The 20,695-nt window shown below is 43.7% G+C and overlaps 1 protein-coding gene across 1 annotated transcript in view; it reads left to right on the top strand.

Moving 5' to 3' along the window:
* Nucleotides 1-1,235: 1,235 nt before the first annotated feature.
* LOC142579783 (NPC intracellular cholesterol transporter 1-like) overlaps nucleotides 1,236-20,695 on the top strand; it is a 330,403-nt gene continuing 310,943 nt past the window's right edge. The window contains exon 1 of the mRNA XM_075690348.1: nucleotides 1,236-1,403. Coding sequence (XP_075546463.1) covers nucleotides 1,299-1,403 — 105 coding nt within the window. The 5' untranslated portion in view covers nucleotides 1,236-1,298. The remainder of the gene's footprint in view (nucleotides 1,404-20,695) is intronic.

The raw sequence follows: 20,695 nt of genomic DNA, 5'->3' as shown, positions 1-20,695 counted from the left end.
AGCATGGCGCCGAGAGTCGTAGTACGGTTCCTGCCGTAAGCTAGCTCGAACAGAGTGATCTGCGTTATTTCTTGCACCACCGTGTTGTGAGGTAATGTTACGTGGGGCAGGACAGCATTCGACGTCTTGTGCTCGACGTCGGCGAATATTGCAAGCATGCCGGCGAGCCACTCCGTAAGACCATTCGTTTGCGGATGGTAAGCAGTTGCCCTCCTGAAGCTTGTCTGGCTCTATTGCAAAATGGTCTGGGTGAGCTCCGCCGGGAAGACCGTTCTCTGTCGGTGATGAGGACTTTTAGGGCCCCATCTCACAGACGGATGTTTTTCAGCAGGTGGAGCTTTCGTTTCGGCGCATCGGGTAAGGTAGTCCGTAGCCACGACTATCCACTTGTTTCCAGATGTTGATGTCGGGAAGTTTTCCAACAAATCCATCCCGATTTGCTGTAGTCGTCGGCAAGGAAGCACGATCAGCTGTAGTAATCCTGCCGGCATTGTCAGTGGTGTCTTGCGTCACTGGCAGTCTCGACATGTCTTGACGTAAGGGGCGACGTCGACAGTCAGGCGCGGCCAATAGTAATTATCTTGTATGCTTGCGAGCGCACGGGAAAAGCAGACGTGCCCGGCTGTCTTATCATCGTTCAGGGCGTGGAACACTTCAGACCGGACTGCTGTATGTATCTTCCAATCTGAGGTCATGGCTTTTAATGAAGACTGATATCAACGTACATCCATTATTATCAACCACAGCCTTCTCATTTCCACAATTATCACAAAACACATTTTAGTTGGCACCCATAAAAGCCCAGCTTAAATTCTTAAACATCTTTTGTGCTGAATCTAAGCTTGCTTCTGAAAAGCCCCCTATACTAACATCGGAAAGGAGCTGTAGACTTTGTGGGAAATGCTTCTACGTTTACATTGATACATGCACTACTCCCAAGTCAACTTGCCAACAGAATTGGCAAAATATTATCCTGCCACATTCCATGTACGTGCATGGGCTAAAATGTGTTGATAATTCAACTGAAAGTTCCTGTTCTGCACTCCGAAATTCTATTACATGATTTGTATTACAGGCATACTCGGCACAGAACCAACAAGACACAATAAGTATTGTTAAACAGCCAGTCACATCCGTGAACGAAACAATGCATTTGATTTCAGGCATTTTTCTTTGCCCGTCACAAAAGCAGTGCTGTACGTTTTGTTCGACCTTGAGTACTGCTCACTGTGGCACATGTTCCCGGCTACAATGACTCGGTCATCCACCACAAGAGGGCCACAGATGGTGTTGCCAAGATGGTTGTGAACCAAGCCGATCAACGGCTGCGACACATCTCATGGCTTACTCACAAAGAGGACAATATCATTATTTCAGTGGTCAGACTGCACCAAAACTTCACGGTAAGTGGACTGGCTTGTGAACCCAAACCTTTACACTTGCAGGCCATCATAATGCGTTTGGCAATTTGAATAGGCACAGCTTTGGCTCACATCACTATCTCTTTATGTTGACCAATGTGGGCTTCAAAACTGAATCAATAGTGAGCCCAAAAGGGTCCTTGTTGGACAACACTCCTTCGGATGTGCAGTATCTGGTGCACATTGTACGTCATAGGCCTTTCATCATATAAGAGCCGCACATCAACTACAAACCGTATAAAGCAGTTAATAGTAACATTAATATCGCCTGTGCTCACTGCGTCTTGCAGCAGCAGTGCGATGGCTTGTACGAGAAGTGAACAATGGTTAAAAAACTGTGCTGGCGAAACCCCCTCAAGGCGTGCTAGTTCGAAGCACAACAACTACGGCTGCCATTAACGAGCTTTCCAATATTTTTGTAAAGAAAGAGAAGGAGAGAGACGTAACACACAAAGGTGGTGCTTCGTTGCACATAGGCGTTCATCAATGATTGACGAAACTTGTGGTGAGCCAATGTAACACTCTTCGTTCACGGTAGACATCCAAAGCTCCGCAAAATGCCGTGGTAGCCCTAAAAGCTCACTCACACCAGGCCGGCTCGACACCGATTTTAGTGTGCAAAATGTCGGCGACAGCGTTTTTTACCTTCGCGTCGGTGCCTCTGTCCCACTGTAGCGACGCCGACCTTTCCGCCGACCATCGGCAGATTGTCGGCATCCGAAATCGGTGTCGGGTCGGCGTAGTGTGAACGAGCCTTAACAGATTACAATGTATGTAATCTGAGGGGAAGCCACAGATTGGGAAGTGTGGCAGGTTGATGAGAGGAGCTAGACCTCTTACACCTCTGTGCACTTAGTGCAAAAAGATGCCTTCTCCATGTGTTTCTTGGTATTTTCTGCATTTCTTTCACACTTTGTGTTCATGTCCAAGGTGTACTACACAGTTCCTGCTTCTCAAAGCAAGAAAAACGCAAATGAAACATGAAAGGTTTTGCCTGTACAGATACATTGTTTGGTCTAACGTTTGAAGTAGCACGCTGATTTATGAGGGACTCTCCAGTGGACAGCTCGGATTAATTCTGACAACCTCACTTTTTCCATGCATCCAAAGCCCAGTAAATGGGTGATTTTGCTTTCTGCCCTCACCAGAACGATGCTGCCCCAGCCGAGAATTGAATCTGCCACCTCATGCCGGGCAGCACAATCCCATAGCCACGAAGCCAATGCAGTGAATTGCCAATGCAGTTACTGCCCAACAGCAATAATCCCGATTATTGCAGACTCCAGCTAACATACGGTTTCTCTTCTAACGGTCACGTGTGATTAGGTAATGTAGAGGTTCAAAACGCGGCATTCTCCGAATGTAAAAATAAATTGCGAGAAGAAATATGCCAATAATATATTTAAACTGTCCCGCTTCACACCTTAGTTAATCATCAGAATATTGAAAGTGACAATAAAAATGTTAGAGCTACGCGTAAAAATTAAGAGGCATTCATAAAACGGCAAGATTTGTCACCAGCTGTGCTCACTAACCACAGTCTTTCCACGATGAAGGTACCACCTGCAACCGTAATACCCATCTTACTGGGTGAAGTTCTGAAGTTATGCTCGAGCCTGATCACCTACACAACAGCTCAGGCAGTACACTTGGAGCAACCACATATGTTATCATCATGTTGACTGTTGTTTTCGTCTTAAAACATGCATTCTATTTTTACAAATTTTTCAGCACAATTGGTCAAGCCTTCACTGCAGAAGCTTCTCTGCTGTTAAGCAGAGAAATCATCTATGCCATTTTAAATCTGTCACGTGCCTTTTCTAGTAGGCATACAAACTTAAGTATCGGCTTCAAACAGTAGTTCTGATGACATGCAGGTCGAACATTAGCTGCTTGTAGCTTAGCGAAACAGCACTTGCGCAGGTTGGCATGAATGAAAACAGTTGGGTAAGTAATGTTACTCCTATCAGAATGAATTGTCATGGCAAGGCGTCATTACCAAGGTCCCTCATTTGCGCGACAAAGCTGTGCACAAGCAACGTCCTGTTGGGGTGCGACTGACCGTACCATAAGGCACTCACGACGACATTTTTGTGTCCCATCTTCGGTGGCAGCTCGTTGACAGTTATCTGTATCGGCCAAATAGAAAACTTCGATGATTTAGAAACTCGGCTGCCATCAGCATGGAGTGTGCGCATCACGTCATGCTTTTTCAATTTCTCTCTCCGCCTCCTGTAGAGGGAACCATCCGGCAGTGGGCTTGGCGGCACGTCAACAATGGTTCATACTTACCTTTCACTGCTTTTTGCCATGCAGTTCCTTGGCCTCGAGTCGATCAGTCTCCTGGATTTTGCTCTCGCAAACCCCGCTGATTTCATTACTTTGCTGAGGAACAGCAGTGACTTAATATGTTCTCCTGGACCCATCCCGTGCTTCGTGCAACGGCCCTTGGTTCGCGCTACTGCGTCTGCCATGTGCGCAAATGTATCAATCAAGGCGTGTCATCTGCCGTCGGCGACCTTCCTTCCGCCGTGTTATCTATCTTAACACGGGTTCATGTTCCGCTTCTGCTACTACGTCATCATTTCCATCAAGACAGCACATATTGCCTCCCCAGCGCCACCCCGCTTTCAGTGCGCTTGGCTGCACGTCAGCGACGGTTGATGCTTAACAACCGCTGCTTTTTGCCATGTAAGTAACTAATAGCTACTCCCATTTTGCTAAGCGAACTAGCTTTAGAACGTTACTCGTGCTGCCAAGCCCACATTCAATTTTCACCACTGTTTATGGCTGTTCTTGCATTAGTTTGACTTATTACTAATGCCCGGTGACATTGAACTGAACCCCGGCCCCTTCATGCTGCTGACCCGGCAAACCCTGAACTACCTGCCACTTTACGACAGCGTCAGTCCGGGCAGTCAGCTATACTAGACAAACTTCAATCGATTCAAGTAACCTTGTCAGACCACGAAAAACGATTTCTCGAACTTAACTCTACATTGACCAAAATCAAAACTTAGTGCACAGCACTCGTCGCTACCGTGGCTGAAATTGACACACTATGTTCGGCAACTACCACTTTCATGGCCGATGTATTCTGACTGCCCACGCTGACGCCGCCGACAGCAAATATCATCGTTGTAACCTTGTTTTTATGGGCTAAAAAAACTGTCCGAAAGAAACGTGGCCAGAGTTCGAAAAACTAATAATTACTCACTGCACCTGACACCTTCAACCTCCTATTGAACCACGTGAAATTGAACGCGCTCATAGGCTCAGAACTTATCACCATGGGAGGTCCAGAACAGCAATTGTTAAATTCCCTCACTTCAAAGATAAAGACCGCATCCTCTCACTAGCTAACAAATTCAGAGAAAGAACTCTTGGCATCTCCGAAGATTTTTCCCCACGGTTTACCTAACTCGTAAGCGCTTCATTGAATTTGGCAAGACGAACAATATCCTGTTCAAATTATGTTTGGACGAACTCATTTCTGCCAACAAAACCTACATGTTCGAACAGCAAGCTGATAAGGTAGTCAAACGCAAAGCTTAGCAATTACCAAAGTCGAAGCCTCATTACACCCCTCCATCTATTGCCTTTTTGTCCACTAATATCCGCAGTGTCCCGCCAAAGCGTGATTCGTCATGTGGCCTCAGCAGCTCATCTTCAAGTAATTTTGTTTGCCTGACAGAAACATGGCTTAATTCGTCTGTTATAGATTATGAGATCCTGCCCCTTCCTTCCCGACTTCGACATATTTCACAAAGATCGAGCCAATTATACTCGTGGTGATGGCGTCCTTATCGCCACGAGTCATCATCTACGTTGCATCCCGGTTACCATATCCTCACCTCTTGAACTATTTTGGCTTTACTATACCGCATCCTTCCCGTGAATCTTTCTTAGCATTTGTTATCGCCCTCCTCCTGTTGACACCTAATTCTACCACCTTTCCATGACGCCTTATGCAAGATAACTACCTCGTATCCTAGCACGCCTGCACTACTGGTAGGCGGTTTTAACTTCCCATGAGTCGATTGGTCTAATCTAGCTTCTTCGGTGTCAAAAAGTAACATGGCTAGCGAGTTCGCCAGCATGTCTCAGATTTGGAATAACCCAAGTTATCAGTCATCCCACTAGCACTACAGCCCATTCTTCTAACATCTTGGATTTGGTGCTAACTTCACACCCTGAGAACCTTTCCCCTATCTGGTATCTGAAGGGCCTCAGTGACAATAAGATACTGTAGGCCTCTTTTTCATTCCATATGTGCACTCAAACAAAAACTAAAAAACCACTCACGCTTTATGACAGAGGCGATTATGAAAGCATGACCAGAGATTTAACAACCTTTTGCGATAGATTCACAGCTGACTTTTATCTTCGTTCACTCTAGTCTAACTGGTTACTGTGTATATCTTAATTCTGGCGTCTGGTCGAATCGTACGTTTCTAACATAACAATTAACGAACGGATACAATCCTGGCCGTTTACCAGCACACTAAAACGACTAAACAACAAGAAAAAACGTCTCTTCCGTTCTGCAAACTCTTCTCAATCGGAACTTAAGTGGGAGAAATATTACCTTGCAGTCAAGGAATATAACAAGCAGATCGCAGACACCAAATGTGGCTTTTTTTCAACCACGTTGCCCTATATGTTGCACAGTAACCCAAAACGTTCCTGGCAATGTGTTAATAATGGTCCAACACTGTTTTTCTACGTGACAGTTCTGGCTCCCCAGTCCTCGAAACCGAGGTCGCTGACGCTTTAAACACTACATTTCATTCTGCTTTTACTCATGAGTACCCTGAAATACTTCCCATATTACCACCTTCTACTTATCCTTCTATGACAAACATTACTTTTAATGTGAACGGAATTATCAAAATCATCGATTCCTTTAAAAATTCGTCCTCGTATGGTACTGACGGCATTAACTCGAAGGTATTAAAAAGCGTAAAGGACAACAGCAGTCTTTTTCTAAAGGGAACGTTCCAACAGTCTCTCACAACCGGATCAGTCCCCACTGACTGGAAAATTGGTAAAATAACTCCCACCTTTAAAAAAGGTGACCGTCCAATTTCCATCACCAGTGCTTGCTCGAAACTAATGGAGCACGTTATACATTCCCACATTGACACTTTCCTGTCATCTGTCAATTTCTTTCATCCTAACCAGCACGGATCTTGCAAAGCTCATTCTTGCTACACTCAACCTGCTCTGTTCCTACATGATTTTCATTCTCATCTCGTCGCAACATCCCCACTGACGCTCTTTTTATGGATTTCGAAGAAGCCTTCGATAAAGTGTCACGTATTATTCAACTACATAAACTCTCGCACCGTAATCTTCGACCAGACTTCTTTCATTGGATTCGCGAATTTCTAACCGATGGCCTTCAGTTTGTTTCCGTTAACTCAATCTCCTCAATCCTATCTCCTGTACTATCTGCTGTACCCTAAGGCTCTATCCTTGGGCTTGTCCTCTTTCTCATCTTTAATAATGACCTTCCACTTATTATCCAACATGTGCCTTTTCGCGGACGATTTCGTTTGATACCGACAAATAACAAATGCTTCAGACTGCTCAGGAAGACCTCCAAATCCAGGCATCGTGCAGCAAATTTCGCATGTCCCTCAATGTCAGTAAGTGTTCTCACGTGGGCTTTCACCGACGTCCTAATTATGCAGTTACTTCCTACTCGCTTAACTACACTTGCACATAGTGTGAAACATTTAAAAACCTAGAAGTGCATACATCGAGTGACTTATCTTGGACCCATTCTATCAATCAGTTAACTAATTCCTACAACCGATTACTAGGTTATCCACGCCATAACTTGCCTTCAGCATCTCCCTCAATCAAATTACTCTCATATAAAACCTTAATCCGAACTAAACTGGATTGTGCTATTTATGACTACCGTAAGGTTAACATGGTTCACACCATTGAATCGGTTAAGAACCGAGCTGCCAGATCCCTGCAAGGTCCCTGCCAGAGCTGCCAGGGACCTTTGAAGTATAATCCTTCCTTCTTCCTTCTTACATCGCCCTCATCCCTGACATTTCTTGTTTCAAAGCTGCCATCAAAGACAATCGTTTAACTCGCAGTACCTACCTGACACGCCATTTTTCAATATGTGCCCACTCCTCATGTAATGTCCCATTTAGGGACCGTTGAGGTATAATCCGTCCGTACAGGCCGCCATTGGAATCTGAAGCTGGCAACGTTTAACGTTAGAACGTTATCTAGTGAGGCGAGTCAAGCAGTGTTATTGGAGGAATTAGAGGGTAGTAAATGGGATATAATAGGGCTCAGTGAGGTTAGGAGGACAAAAGAACCATATACAGTGCTAAATAGCGGGCACGTACTGTGCTACCGGGGCTTAGCGGAGAAACGAGAACTAGGAGTCGGATTCCTGATTAATAAGGATATAGCTGGTAACATACAGGAATTCTATAGCATTAACGACAGGGTGGCAGGCATTGTTGGGAAATATAATAAGAGGTACAAATTGAAGGTAGTACAGGTCTACGCCCCTACATCCAGTCATGATGACCAGGAAGTCGAAAGCTTTTATGAAGACGTGGAATCGGCGATGGGTAAAGTCAAACCAAAATACACTATACTGATGGGCGACTTCAATGCCAAGGTAGGCAAGAAGTCGGCTGGAGACAAGTCAGTGGGGGAATATGGCATAGGCTCTAGGAATAGCAGGGGAGAGTTATTAGTAGAGTTTGCAGAACAGAATAATATGCGGATAATGAATACCTTTTTCCGCAAGCGGGTTAGCCGAAAGTGGACGTGGAGGAGCCCGAATGGTGAGACTAGAAATGAAATCGACTTCATACTCTGCGCGAACCCTGGCATCATACAAGATGTAGATGTGCTCGGCAAGGTACGCTGCAGTGACCATAGGATGGTAAGAACTCGAATTAGCCTAGACTTGAGGAGGGAACGGAAGAAACTGGTGCATAAGAAGCCAATAAATGAGTTAGCGGTAAGAGGGAAACTAGAGGAATTCCGGATGAAGCTACAAAAGAGGTATTCGGCTTTAACTCAGGAAGTGGACTTTAGCGTTGAAGCAATGAACGACAATCTTGTGGGCATGATTAAGGAGTGTGCAATGGAAGTCGGCGGTAACTCCTTTAGACAGGATACCAGTAAGCTATCGCAGGAGACGAAAGATCTGATCAAGAAACGCCAATGTATGAAAGCCTCTAAACCTACAGCTAGAATAGAACTGGCAGAACTTTCGAAGTTAATCAACAAGCGTAAGACCGCTGGCATAAGCAACAATAATATGGATAGAATTGAACATGCTCTCAGGAACGGAGGAAGCCTAAAAGCAGAGAAGAAGAAACTAGGAATAGGCAAGAATCAGATGTATGCGTTAAGAGACAAAGCCGGCAATATCGTTACTAATATGGATGAGATAGTTCAAGTGGCTGAGGAGTTTTATAGAGATTTATACAGTACCAGTAACACCCACGACGACAATATGAGAGAAAATAGTCTAGAAGAACTTGAAATCCTACAAGTACCACCGGAAGAAGTAAAGAAAGCCTTGGGAGCTATGCAAAGGGGGAAGGCAGCTGAGGAGGATCAGGTAACAGCAGATTTGTTGAAGGATGGTGGAAACATTGTCCTAGAAAGACTGGCCACCCTATATACTCAATGCCTCATGACCTCGAACGTACCGGAATCTTGGAAGAACGCTAACATAATCTTAATCCATAAGAAAGGGGACGTGAAAGACTTGAAAAATTATAAACCCATCAGCTTACTGTCCGTAGCCTACAAAGTATTTACTAAGGTAATCGCAAATAGAATCAGGAAAAGCTTAGACTTCTGTCAACCAAAGGACCAGGCAGGATTCCGTAAAGGCTACTCAACAATAGACCATATTCACACTATCAATCAGGTGATAGAGAAATATGCGGAATATAACCAACCCTTATATATAGCTTTCATTGATTACGAAAAAGCGTTTGATGCAGTCGAAACATTAGCAGTCATGGAGGCATTACGGAATCAGGGTCTAGATGAGCCATATGTAAAAATACTGGAAGATATCTATAGCAGCCCCACAGCCACCGTAGTCCTCTATACAGAAAGCAACAAAATCCCAATAAAAAAAGGCGTCAGACAGGGAGATACGCTCTCTCCAATGCTATTCACAGTATGTTTACAGGAGGTATTCAGAGACCTGGAGTGGGAAGAATTGGAGATAAAAGTAGATGGAGAATACCTTAGCGACTTGAGATTCGCTGATGATATTGCCTTGTTTAGTAACTCAGGAGACAATTGCAGTGCATGCTCACCGACCTCGAGAGGCAAAGCAGAGGATGCGTCTGAAAATTAAACTGCAGAAAACTAAAGTAATGTTTAACAGTCTCGGAAGAGAACAGCAGTTTACAATATGTACCCAGGCACTGGAAGTGGTAAGGGAATACATTTAATTAGGGCAGGTAGTGACCACGGATCCGGATCATGAGACTGAAATAACCAGAAGAATAAGAATGGGCTGGGTGCGCTTGGCAGGCATTCTCAAATCACGAACAGCAGGTTGCCATTATCCCTCAAGAGAAAAGTATATAATAGCTGTGTCTTACCAGTACTCACCTACGGGGCAGAAACCTGGAGGCTTACGAAAAGGGTTCTGCTGAAATTGAGGACGACGCAACGAGCTATGGAAAGAAGAATGATGGGTGAAACGTTAAGGGATAAGAAAAGAGCAGATTGGGTGAGGGAACAAACGCGGTAAATGACATCTTATTTGAAATCAAGAAAAAGAAATGGGCATGGGCCTGGACATGTAATGAGGCGGGAAGATAACCGAAGGTCATTAAGGGTTACGGACCGGATTCCAAGGGAATGAAAGCGTAGCAGGGGGCGGAAGAAAGTTAGGTGGGCGGATGACATTAAGACGTTTGCAGGGACAACATGGCCACAATTAGCACATGACCGGTGTAGTTGGAGAAGTATGGGAGAGGCCTTTGCCCTGCAGTGGGCGTAACCAGGCTGATGAAGATGATGATGATGATGATGTATAATAAATAAATAAATAATGTCGGACACCCCGTTCGTGTCTTTGCCGGAACGTACTCCATCAATAGCTTGCAGCCTTTCAACCTTCGCAATAGCGAAGGCTTTATCGGAAAGCATCGAATAAATTTTCTGCACAATAGGCAATCTTTTAAAAAGTGGCCGTCTAGCACCAAATTCTGCCCACTGTAGTTGCTTTTACGGAGAGAGCAGCTGACCTGCAACCTATTGCGTTCTTGCAGGCCGCCCGATGTTCCAGCTAGTACATTCATGAGAAGTGCGCAGCAAAATTGGGGCCGTGCATCACAAAGATTGGCTCCTTGTTTTTCGAAAAGGCACATTGACGCCGGAATATCGCGTTTTCAACTATGTGCGCGTTGAGCTTCTTGAGAGCTTCAACTGCCTTCCACAACAACCGAACTCCAATGAAAAGTACAGTGCCAGTACCAGCAAGTCGTTAGCCGATCGTTCATCGACGTCGTCCGCCTGTATTGGGGGTACTTCCCTATCAGTTTCGACGGACAGTTGCGCCTCAGAGTGTTTGGAGTCGTTCTCAGGTTGACAGCTATCGTCTTGCATCATTTGCTAAAGGTCTATGTCACTATGCGGCACACCTGGTGTCGACACCGCATCACCGTTGCCATCGTTGTCTTCCGACAGGGCTTGATGCTAAGCACACTGTGACATAGTACGCCTTTGAAGATACGTTCTTCTGTATCTCGGAAGGTCAGGAGCATTGTTTATGGATCCTATGTACTGCTTTTGAGGAGCCATGGTTGCTAAAAATGGAGCCGGTAATGGCCCACACTACGGCGAGATCTGGATGACTGGATCGGGCTGAATATGTTGGATAGTAGTTGCGCAAAGAAAACAAAATATCGCTTAAAAATGTTTCATCTATCGTTTTTTTTTTACTTTCATTGTCACATAAATGGGTCTAATACATAAAGGGTGGGTCGAAATGGTGTGTCTAAAACATAAACATAAAGGGTGGGTCTAAAAATTATTCTGCAGAAAACTAAAGTAATGCTTAACAGTCACGGAAGAGAACAGCAGTTTACAATGGGTAATGAGGCACTGGAAGTGGTAAGGGAATACATCTACTTATGGCAGGTAGTGACCGCGGATCCGGATCATGAGACTGAAATAATCAGAAGAATAACAATGGGCTGGGGTGCGTTTGGCAGGCATTCTCAGATCATGAACAGCAGGTTACCATTATCTCTCAAGAGAAAAGTTTATAACAGCTGTGTCTTACCAGTACTCGCGTACGGGGCAGAAACCTGGAGGCTTAGGAAAAGGGTTCTACTTAAATTGAGGACGACGCAACGAGCTATGGAAAGAAGAATGGTATGTGTAACGTTAAGGGATAAGAAAAGAGCAGATTGGGTGAGGAAACAAACGCGAGTTTATGATATCTTAGTTGAAATCAAGAAAAAGAAATGGGCATGGGCAGGACACGTAATGAGGAGGGAAGATAACCGATGGTCATTATGAGTTACGGAATGGATTCCAAAGGAAGGGCAGCGTAGCAGAGGGCGGCAGAAAGTTAGGTGGGCGGATGAGATTAAGAAGTTTGCAGGGACAACATGGCCACAATTAGTACATGACCGGGGTAGTTGGAGAAGTATGGGAGAGGCCTTTGCCCTGAAGTGGGCGTAACCAGGATGATGATGATGATGGTGATGATGATGATGATGATATCACATAAATATTGTTATTGCTGCGATATTTGCTTTCTCACTTACGTATATTAAGTAACTATAATATCTTTTCCTTTGGCGAGCGCTCCAATTCAATCCGGTCCAATATTGGCAAGTTGTTACTCTGAGTTATGCGATGCTTTGAGCTTTGTCTGCTTTTGCTGCTAAAACGTTTGCCGTTGTGAGATACCTGAGGGGTTTTGACAGAAAGATTCACATTATCCCGGCCTCGGACATAAAAAATCTTCAGCCCCAAAACCATTTAGGCTTCGACAAGCACGTCAGTTATTTGGCATTTTGGCGTGACATAGTGGACCGAGGAGACACGGGCTACTATAACGCCCAAGTTCTCATGCTACCAGGTATGTGCTTGGAGTCCATTGAAAGTCTGTTTTTTTAATCCTTAGTACTGTTATTATGGAGTGTTTAGAAAACGAAGGCGGAGTAAATCAACTAATGAAGCCTAAAAACTTCAAAACTCAGCGATTCGGCGTGATCACGACAGTACTAGCTCGAACGAAGGGGTCGAGGTGCGCACAAGAAAATGTGGAAAAAAATGTTAGTGTCTGCTTCACGAACAAGGAGTGCAGCAGTGAAGTACGCACTTCTCTGAAATATGCGTTAAAACAAGTATACACGCGATCGCATTAATTTTACCAACGCACTTTGTGCATCTAATTTCACAGATTCAATGTGTGTTCGCTTCCATTGTTCATATGCCACAGAAACAGGAACAAAACCGGGAGACGGCAAGGGCTTCCATGTATAGCAGCATACTGAACAAAACTCAAGATGAACATTCCAGTTTGCACCAGGCGCAGCGTCCCCTTGAAAGTAATGTTGCAGGCATTCGCCACCCTGCAAGTCGCTAGAGAGAACTGAGCTCACGTTCGGCTGGAAAATTTTAGAACGATGTGCGCTACTAGTGCAACTAATAACACATATTATGGAGAACGGCGCAAGCGAGCCCGCACTGTCACTAGCGAGTCGGGGAGCTCTGAAAGTGACGCGGATTCGTCGTGCACTCTAAGTGAGCTAAATGCAATGGAAGATGCACATGTGGATGGCGAGGGCCACCGAATTCAAAGAGAAAAAGGGTTTCCTCAGGGAACGAGCTCTTGCCCTCGAGAAACGCCTTCAAAACAACATTTTCAGAGTAAGTATGGCATTTTATTACGAATTATTTCACGAGCGCACTTAGATGAGGTAGTAGCGCACTGCTTACCCTATGCTAACTAGTTTTATTATAGTGGAAGGCGCACTCCCCGAGCAGCTCTGTCGGGGCTAATGCAGCAACAAAGGTTTCATATTTTATTACTTTAAATGGAGTAAATGTATAAGGCTACTAACCTTAAGCTATTACAATACATACTTAGAAGTGTGTGTTAAGATTTTCGGGTGGTGGTGTTTAGCATATACCGCTATGTAGGGCAGGTGCTCATTTAGAGAAATTCTGAGCCCATAAAAATTTTAACATTTCCACCCTATCCATTCCGAACATGCTCATGGTCAGAGAGGAAGCTGCTGCCAAGGTTGGCGTCAGAAGCGATCGAGCCCAGACCAAGCAAGCGCGAATCAGCAGCATTAGCAAAGGTTTGACATTTTTTATTATATCGAAAGCATCATATGTCCCTTGAGGCAGAAAATGCAATTGTGCCAAAAATAGCCGATGGTGGAAAGAGTAAAAAACTCCTTGTCGTCGCTGCTGCTAGTTTCCGAGGAACTAGAGCTGCTGTCAGAATCGCTCGAGGCAAAAATCACTGCCGCATGGTTAAATGACACCATTTCGAGAAGGTAAACAACTGCATAGGGTTACCAATCAGCGCCTCAAAAAGAGCCCAAGAGAGCCAAGCCACTCAAACCATTCCGAAGTAGCGCCAAAGCATCGTCGGAGTTCCGGAGAAATTCATCTCTGCTCGGCAGATCAACAAGGAGCGCTCCGTCGTGGAGCCGGTTGATCCCAATTGACCAGTGGAAAACGCAAACTTCCTCTAGGACGACAAGTGGAATTCAATTTATATGCCACGGAGCAAGAAACCGTGCTCCAGATCGACCAGTGCAATCCACCATTATATCTCTACGTTTAATGTCGCATCGTTAAGTACAGAAAAGCGGAGCGATCGGGCCACTGCTCGCGAGTTCATCGTCGTCTTGTTCCACATCGCTGCCACATCGACCCAACTAAGCATGCCGCGCGGTTAATTAATATAGAGCTAATTAATTCACTGGAACCCACGACCCCTGGTCGTAGTCGAACCCGCAGCCTTTGGTGTTAATTAGAGTGAAGTTGATTAAGGCACAGTTAATTGAGGCAACCTTAATTAAAACACTCCAATCCACGAGATTTATTGGGAGAAAGCAAGTAAAAAGTAACAACGCATTCGAATGAGAATGTCAAATAATGTAATTGATGTCTCTTGAGCGCGCCGGATTTCGCCTTCCCGCTCTCTGGCGTATGCTAAAAGTAAGTGTCAATTTTGTTATTGCCATTTTTTTCGGGGACAAGACACACAATACAAGCACAATACTGATAATGCTAAATAGGCACGCCAGTAAGTCTTAGCTGGCCTGTTGGAGTTAAAAGTGCCTCAATGAGCGCTCTGTGGTCTTTGTTCTCTTCTGTGTGTCTCGTCAAAATGTTGCGCAGACCAACTTCTAAAATGACATCAAGTCATCCAGTATCTTAATCCATACTAGTTAGTTCGTCTTTGTTCTTGCAGATTTCTCTTATATGCGCGAAATTTTCTATGAAATACTCTATGGCAGGTCGCTCATCGGCATCTGCTCTTCGAACAAACATAAGCTGTGCATGCACATCAGCATAACCATATCTTAGTGCACGCCTCCCGTTTTAGCTGTCGGCAGGGAGCAAATCCCATAAGCATTGACCGGTAATCATTTAACATTCGCGTGCGGATGTCCCATAAGAATATTGCATCCCAGCAGTCCAAGAATATGTAGTGGATCGTTCCTTGTTTGTTGCGAATTATGTAGTTTATATTCCAGGCAACAAGTATACCCTTTTCCTGGAGGCAAGGCTTGACCGGAAGCGTGCCGCTATGAAGGTGAAAGAACAAAGACTTTGTTGATGCTCTCAATCAATGGCATCCTCTGTACCCTCTTGAGAACGTCTCCTTCGTGTCTGATAACATACAAGGTACGGTACAGTGGTTCCGGCAACATAGATCAGGGACATGGTTCAGGCGTGCATCCGTCTGGCCACGGCAGGTCACGTAGCGGAGCGGAGGCCAAGGAAGAAGTTTCCAAGAGCCAGACAGCTGGCAGATCTGCTGTCGTCGGACGAGGCTGTTTTGCAACACCCACGGTGATAGCAAGGCAATCGGCATCATCCGCTTCCTGGCGGTGGACGCTACAGCTGGTTAAAAAAGGCGCCCGCGAACCTACCTACGTTTGCAGTTCGGTGTTGGTGCACATGGAGCGCACAACTAAAAGATATCTGCTCTTGCAGGTGGGATTTGCCAATTTCTATTCGTGTTTCTCTAGTGTTAAACGTGTGCACTGCTGCCGAACGAGAACTGCCCTGTCCAAATTGTCTAAGTTGTGCGCAATTTTTTTTCCCGCATAGTGGCTACATAGCTGCACATAATGACTAAGAGGTTAGTTGATGATCTGCGCAGACCATTGAGTTGCATGAAGTCAAGGAAGCTTTGAACTATCTGAAAGCACTCAGGCATTGTATACAGGAACTGAAATTGATCAGAGAGGAGTTGCTTGAAGTGCTGCACCAAAACAACGACCTGAAGTTGCAAAAATGCTAAACTTACGCGTAGGCTGGAAGATCCTAACCAATACCAGCGATCAAACAATCTTGAAATCAAAGGTATGCCTCTTGACAGTGAGCCAATGTCAGTGTTAACAGAAATTGCGGAACTTCTAAAGGAAAACATTGACGAATATGATATAGACGTTTGCCAAAGTGTCCCCACTGCTAGGCATAATGATTCCAACATTATTGTTCGTTTTCTTTGTCGTGCAAAGAGGAATCGCTAAATCAAAGAAAGCAAGGGTTTACAGTAAAACGCTCGGATTTGGCAATTATCATCCCGTATTCATCAATGAACACTTGACGTAGGAGGGCAGACAACTGCTCGGGGCGCTGGTTAGGATTAAAAGAGTTGTTAACTGGAAATTCGTGTGGACAGCCGGTGGTAAAATTTTCGCTAGACGAAATGAAGCATCACTGTTCCTTCGTATAATCTGTCTGGACGACGTTGACAAAATGGTCGAATTATTGCCTCGTTTTTTCTTGACAACCAGTGCGCGTACCAAAACTGCCACACAGCCCCGGCTATAGCTCTTGTGCATATCATGAATATGATTCATTTAATTCTTCTGTTTCTAAATTAAATGCTAATAACATTATGTGAATTATGCAATTAAACATACGAAATATTAAAAACAAAGGCGATAAACTACATGAATTGCTTGGAAGTTTGAAGTCTAAATTCGATATGTTGCTTTTTACTGAGACATGCATGTTAACGCAGTCGGAAAATCCACCCCAATTTGATGAGTGCATATACCAAGGCATAACACGAACTAGTGGGCGCGGGGGTGGCGTCGCTATGATCTTCGAAAACTTCAGCAGTATGGGGTCATTTATAATCTGACCATTAGTAATGAGCACGTACAATGTCTTACTATATGTTTGAGATCGTTTTAAGTATCTATGGTATATAGGCCTCCTTGTGGTAATAGGAATTCATTTTTCGAATTCATAGATGAACTACTAAATTACTTAAATAACAGTAGTTCTGAGTTTACTATAATGGGTGACTTGAACATTACCATTTAGGAAATGATACTAATGCACGAGAACTTAAAACGTAATATATACTTATGCCTGTGAAAATCTTATCGATTGAGCCACTCGCTCTACGGCAGAAAGTGCGATGTTGTTAGATGTCGCCATCACGAACGCGCGTTGCCCACGTGTTTTTGCTGGCCTCCTGTCACTGGGCTTAAGGGATCATCTACCTACGCTTTGTGTCTTACCGATGACGAAAGATAAAAGTATAAAAATGGGTGTGAGTTCATATCGAGATTTCAGTCCAAATTCTTCAGCGCTCTACCGCTCTCTTATCGAGACGACAAACTGGGAACCGATAATAATGCAAAGCGACCTAAATCAAGCATATAACATTTGTTGTGCTCGTTTTATGCTCTGCTATGAGCTGGCCTCTGCTATAAAGATTAGAAGTAAACCAAGTTCCAAGGATAAGATTAGGAAACCGTGGATCACGCGCATATATTTAAATAACATTGCAGTAAAAATAACATATATATTCTTTTGTTAAGACACGTGATCTGCAGAAATTTGCCGAGTTTAAAAACTACCTCAACAAGCTTAATGCAGAACATGCAAAAATAGATTACTATTACAATATATTCTCTCTTATATCAAACGACAAAAAAAAAAAGATTTTTCGCAGGCAATCATCAATCTGGCTCAAAGAAACAATGTTTCCGCGCCCATATTTTTATCTTCGACTCAGATGTCCTAAACGACGAGCAAGCTGCTACTTTGCTAAACCGTTAGTTCATTCGCAGCGGAGAGTACACACCTCCACATATGCCTATAAAAAAGCGCTGCGATAAATTCCATTTTATTGTCCCCAACTACGAAGTACGAAGTGACAGATATTACACGTAACCTCAAGAATAACACTGCTGCCTGATACGATGATACCTAGCCAACTGCCGTGAAACATGTAATGGACATAATTTCCAGCCATCGAACTCATATTGCTAATCGTATGCTCGAATGTGGCGTTTTCATAGAAGCAAGCAAGATAGCTAGAGTGTGTCCAGTGCACAAAGGTGGCACAGATTACACTTTTAATATTTACCGACGCATAGCTGTATTACCGGTAAAGTCTAACATTTTTGAGACAATCATAAATGGCCAACTTGAAAATTTTATGTGAAGATACTCTATTATATCCCATGCGCAGTACGAGTTTAGAAAGGAGATATCCTGTGAAGATGCATTACTTTCTATTAAACTTGAAATAACAAATAACATTGAACAAAGATTATACACCGTTGGTCTCTTTCTACATCTAAGAAAAGCTTTCGATTCTGTAAACCATGCCATTTTGTTGACCAAGCTTTATGATTACCGGGTAAGAGGGTCAGCATAACACTTAATTCGCAGCTATTTACAAGACAGGTATCAATACGTATCAATTAACAATTGCAAATCTTTGAAATTAAATATATTACAAGGTGTCCTACAAGGCTCTATACTTAAACTTTTGTTATTTAACGCATACGTCAATGATTTTCTCACAAACCAAATCCCCAAAGTTTATCATGTATGATGATGACACAAACGTGTTTTTCGCAGACAAGTCATTGCAAACATTGTAGATTTCAATAAATAAGTACTTAAATCTTCTGTTTTCCTGGTTACACAGCCACAAATTGCAATTAAGTGTCAATCAAACGAAATATACAATATTTGCCCCAATTAGCAAACCGACAAATTTGAAGTTAACAATATGGCTCCGATACGTACATATAGAAAAAGTAGAAGCTCCCACGTTATTGCGTATCTGGTTTCAAAGTGACATATCCTGGAAAGCACACGGGGAAAAAATGTCGGCCGAACTTAGCAATATCAGGGGATATTTAAACAGAATCGGGGATTTGGTTCCACTTTGGCTTAAAAAGATACTTTATTACTCCATGTTTTATTCACGACTTTCATATTGCTTACTTGTATGGGGTACAACATATTCACAATATTATCGACATTTCATAGTCTTACAAAAAACTGTCTTTAGATATTTCGAAATCTACAGGGGTAGCCTTCAGGATTTGAGAACGCATACTTTATTCATTAAACGCACTATGCTGATAGCCAACCAGATATACTATTATAGATTTTTGCAACATATAATAACTTACAAACTGCATACATCAAAATCTTCTAAATCAAACTCTTACCATTGCCATGCAAGGAAAATAGGGAAACTACAAAGTCTCCAACAATTTATGCCAGACAGCATTACAATCACCAGGTTTTTCAATTACCGAAAATCACTAAATCACCTAAATTTACCTGATTATAGCAAATTATCTAAGAAATCTACAAAATGCCCATTTCAGCACATGAAATAGAATTTTTGTATATGTATATTGAATATATGTATATGTATATATGAAAATGTATATTTTTGCATTTTATGTTGTGACACATTGTTATGTTGTTGTTTTTTCGGGGAGGGGGGGGGGTCGATAATACAGCTAATTTGTGCTTACCGTGTTACTTACTTCCCTGACTCCGGAAATTGTATCTAGAGATTCATAGCCAATCTCTATTATTGTTTTAAATGTATGTATTCCTTTTCCTATGAACACAACAGTCAAACCCCGGCCCTCAGTCCCCAGCAGCTGCGAAGCAACTGACCACGGCGGCGGTCAGACCTGCGACGCAGCAGAGGGTGCTAAGAATCACTGGCTCCGGACAGGCCGCCATTGGAATATGAACCTGGCAACGTTTAACGCTAGAACGTTATCTAGTGAGGTGAGTCTAGCAGTGCTATTGGAGGAATTAGAGGGAAGTAAATGGGATATAATAGGGCTCAGTGAAGTTAGGAGGCCGAAAGAAGCATATACAGTGCTAAATAGCGGGCACGTCCTGTGCTACCGGGGCTTAGCGGATAGAAGAGAACTAGGAGTCGGATTCCTGATTAATAAGAATATAGCTGGTAACATACAGGAATTCTATAGCATTAACGAGAGGGTGGCAGGTCTTGTTGTGAAACTTAATAAGAGGTACAAAATGAAGATTGTACAGGTCTACGCCTCTACATCCAGTCATGATGACCAGGAAGTAGAAAGCTTCTATGAAGACGTGGAATCGGCGGTGGGGAGAGTGAAAACTAAATACACTATACTAATGGGCGACTTTAATGCCAAGGTAGGCAAGAAGCAGGCAGGAGACAAGGCAGTGGGGGAATATGGCATAGGCACTAGGAATAGCAGGGGAGAGTTATTAGTAGAGTTTGCGGAAAAGAATAATATGAGGATAATGAATACCTTCTTCCGCAAGCGGGATAGCCGAAAGTGGACGTGGAGGAGCCCGAACGGCGAGACTAGAAATGAAATAGACTTCATAATCTGCGCTAACCCTGGCATCATACAAGATGTGGACGTGCTCGGCAAGGTGCGCTGCAGTGACCACAGGATGGTAAGAACTCGAATTAGCCTAGACCTGAGGAGGGAACGGAAGAAACTGGTACATAAGAAGCCGATCAATGAGTTAGCGGTAAGAGGGAAAATAGAGGAATTCCAGATCAAGCTACAGAACAGGTATTCAGCTTTAACTCAGGAAGAGGACCTTAGTGTTGAAGCAATGAACGACAATCTTGTGGGCATCATTAAGGAGTGTGCAATGGAAGTCGGTGGTAACTCCGTTTGGCAGGATACCAGCAAACTATCGCAGGAGACGAAAAATATGATCAAGAAACGCCAATGTATGAAAGCATC

The sequence above is a fragment of the Dermacentor variabilis genome, chromosome 4 (genome assembly GCF_050947875.1).
Source record: "Dermacentor variabilis isolate Ectoservices chromosome 4, ASM5094787v1, whole genome shotgun sequence".
Lineage (NCBI taxonomy): Eukaryota > Metazoa > Arthropoda > Arachnida > Ixodida > Ixodidae > Dermacentor > Dermacentor variabilis.
The sequence above is the reverse complement of the archived record's forward strand: the minus strand, read 5'-3'. Positions and strand labels throughout refer to the sequence as shown.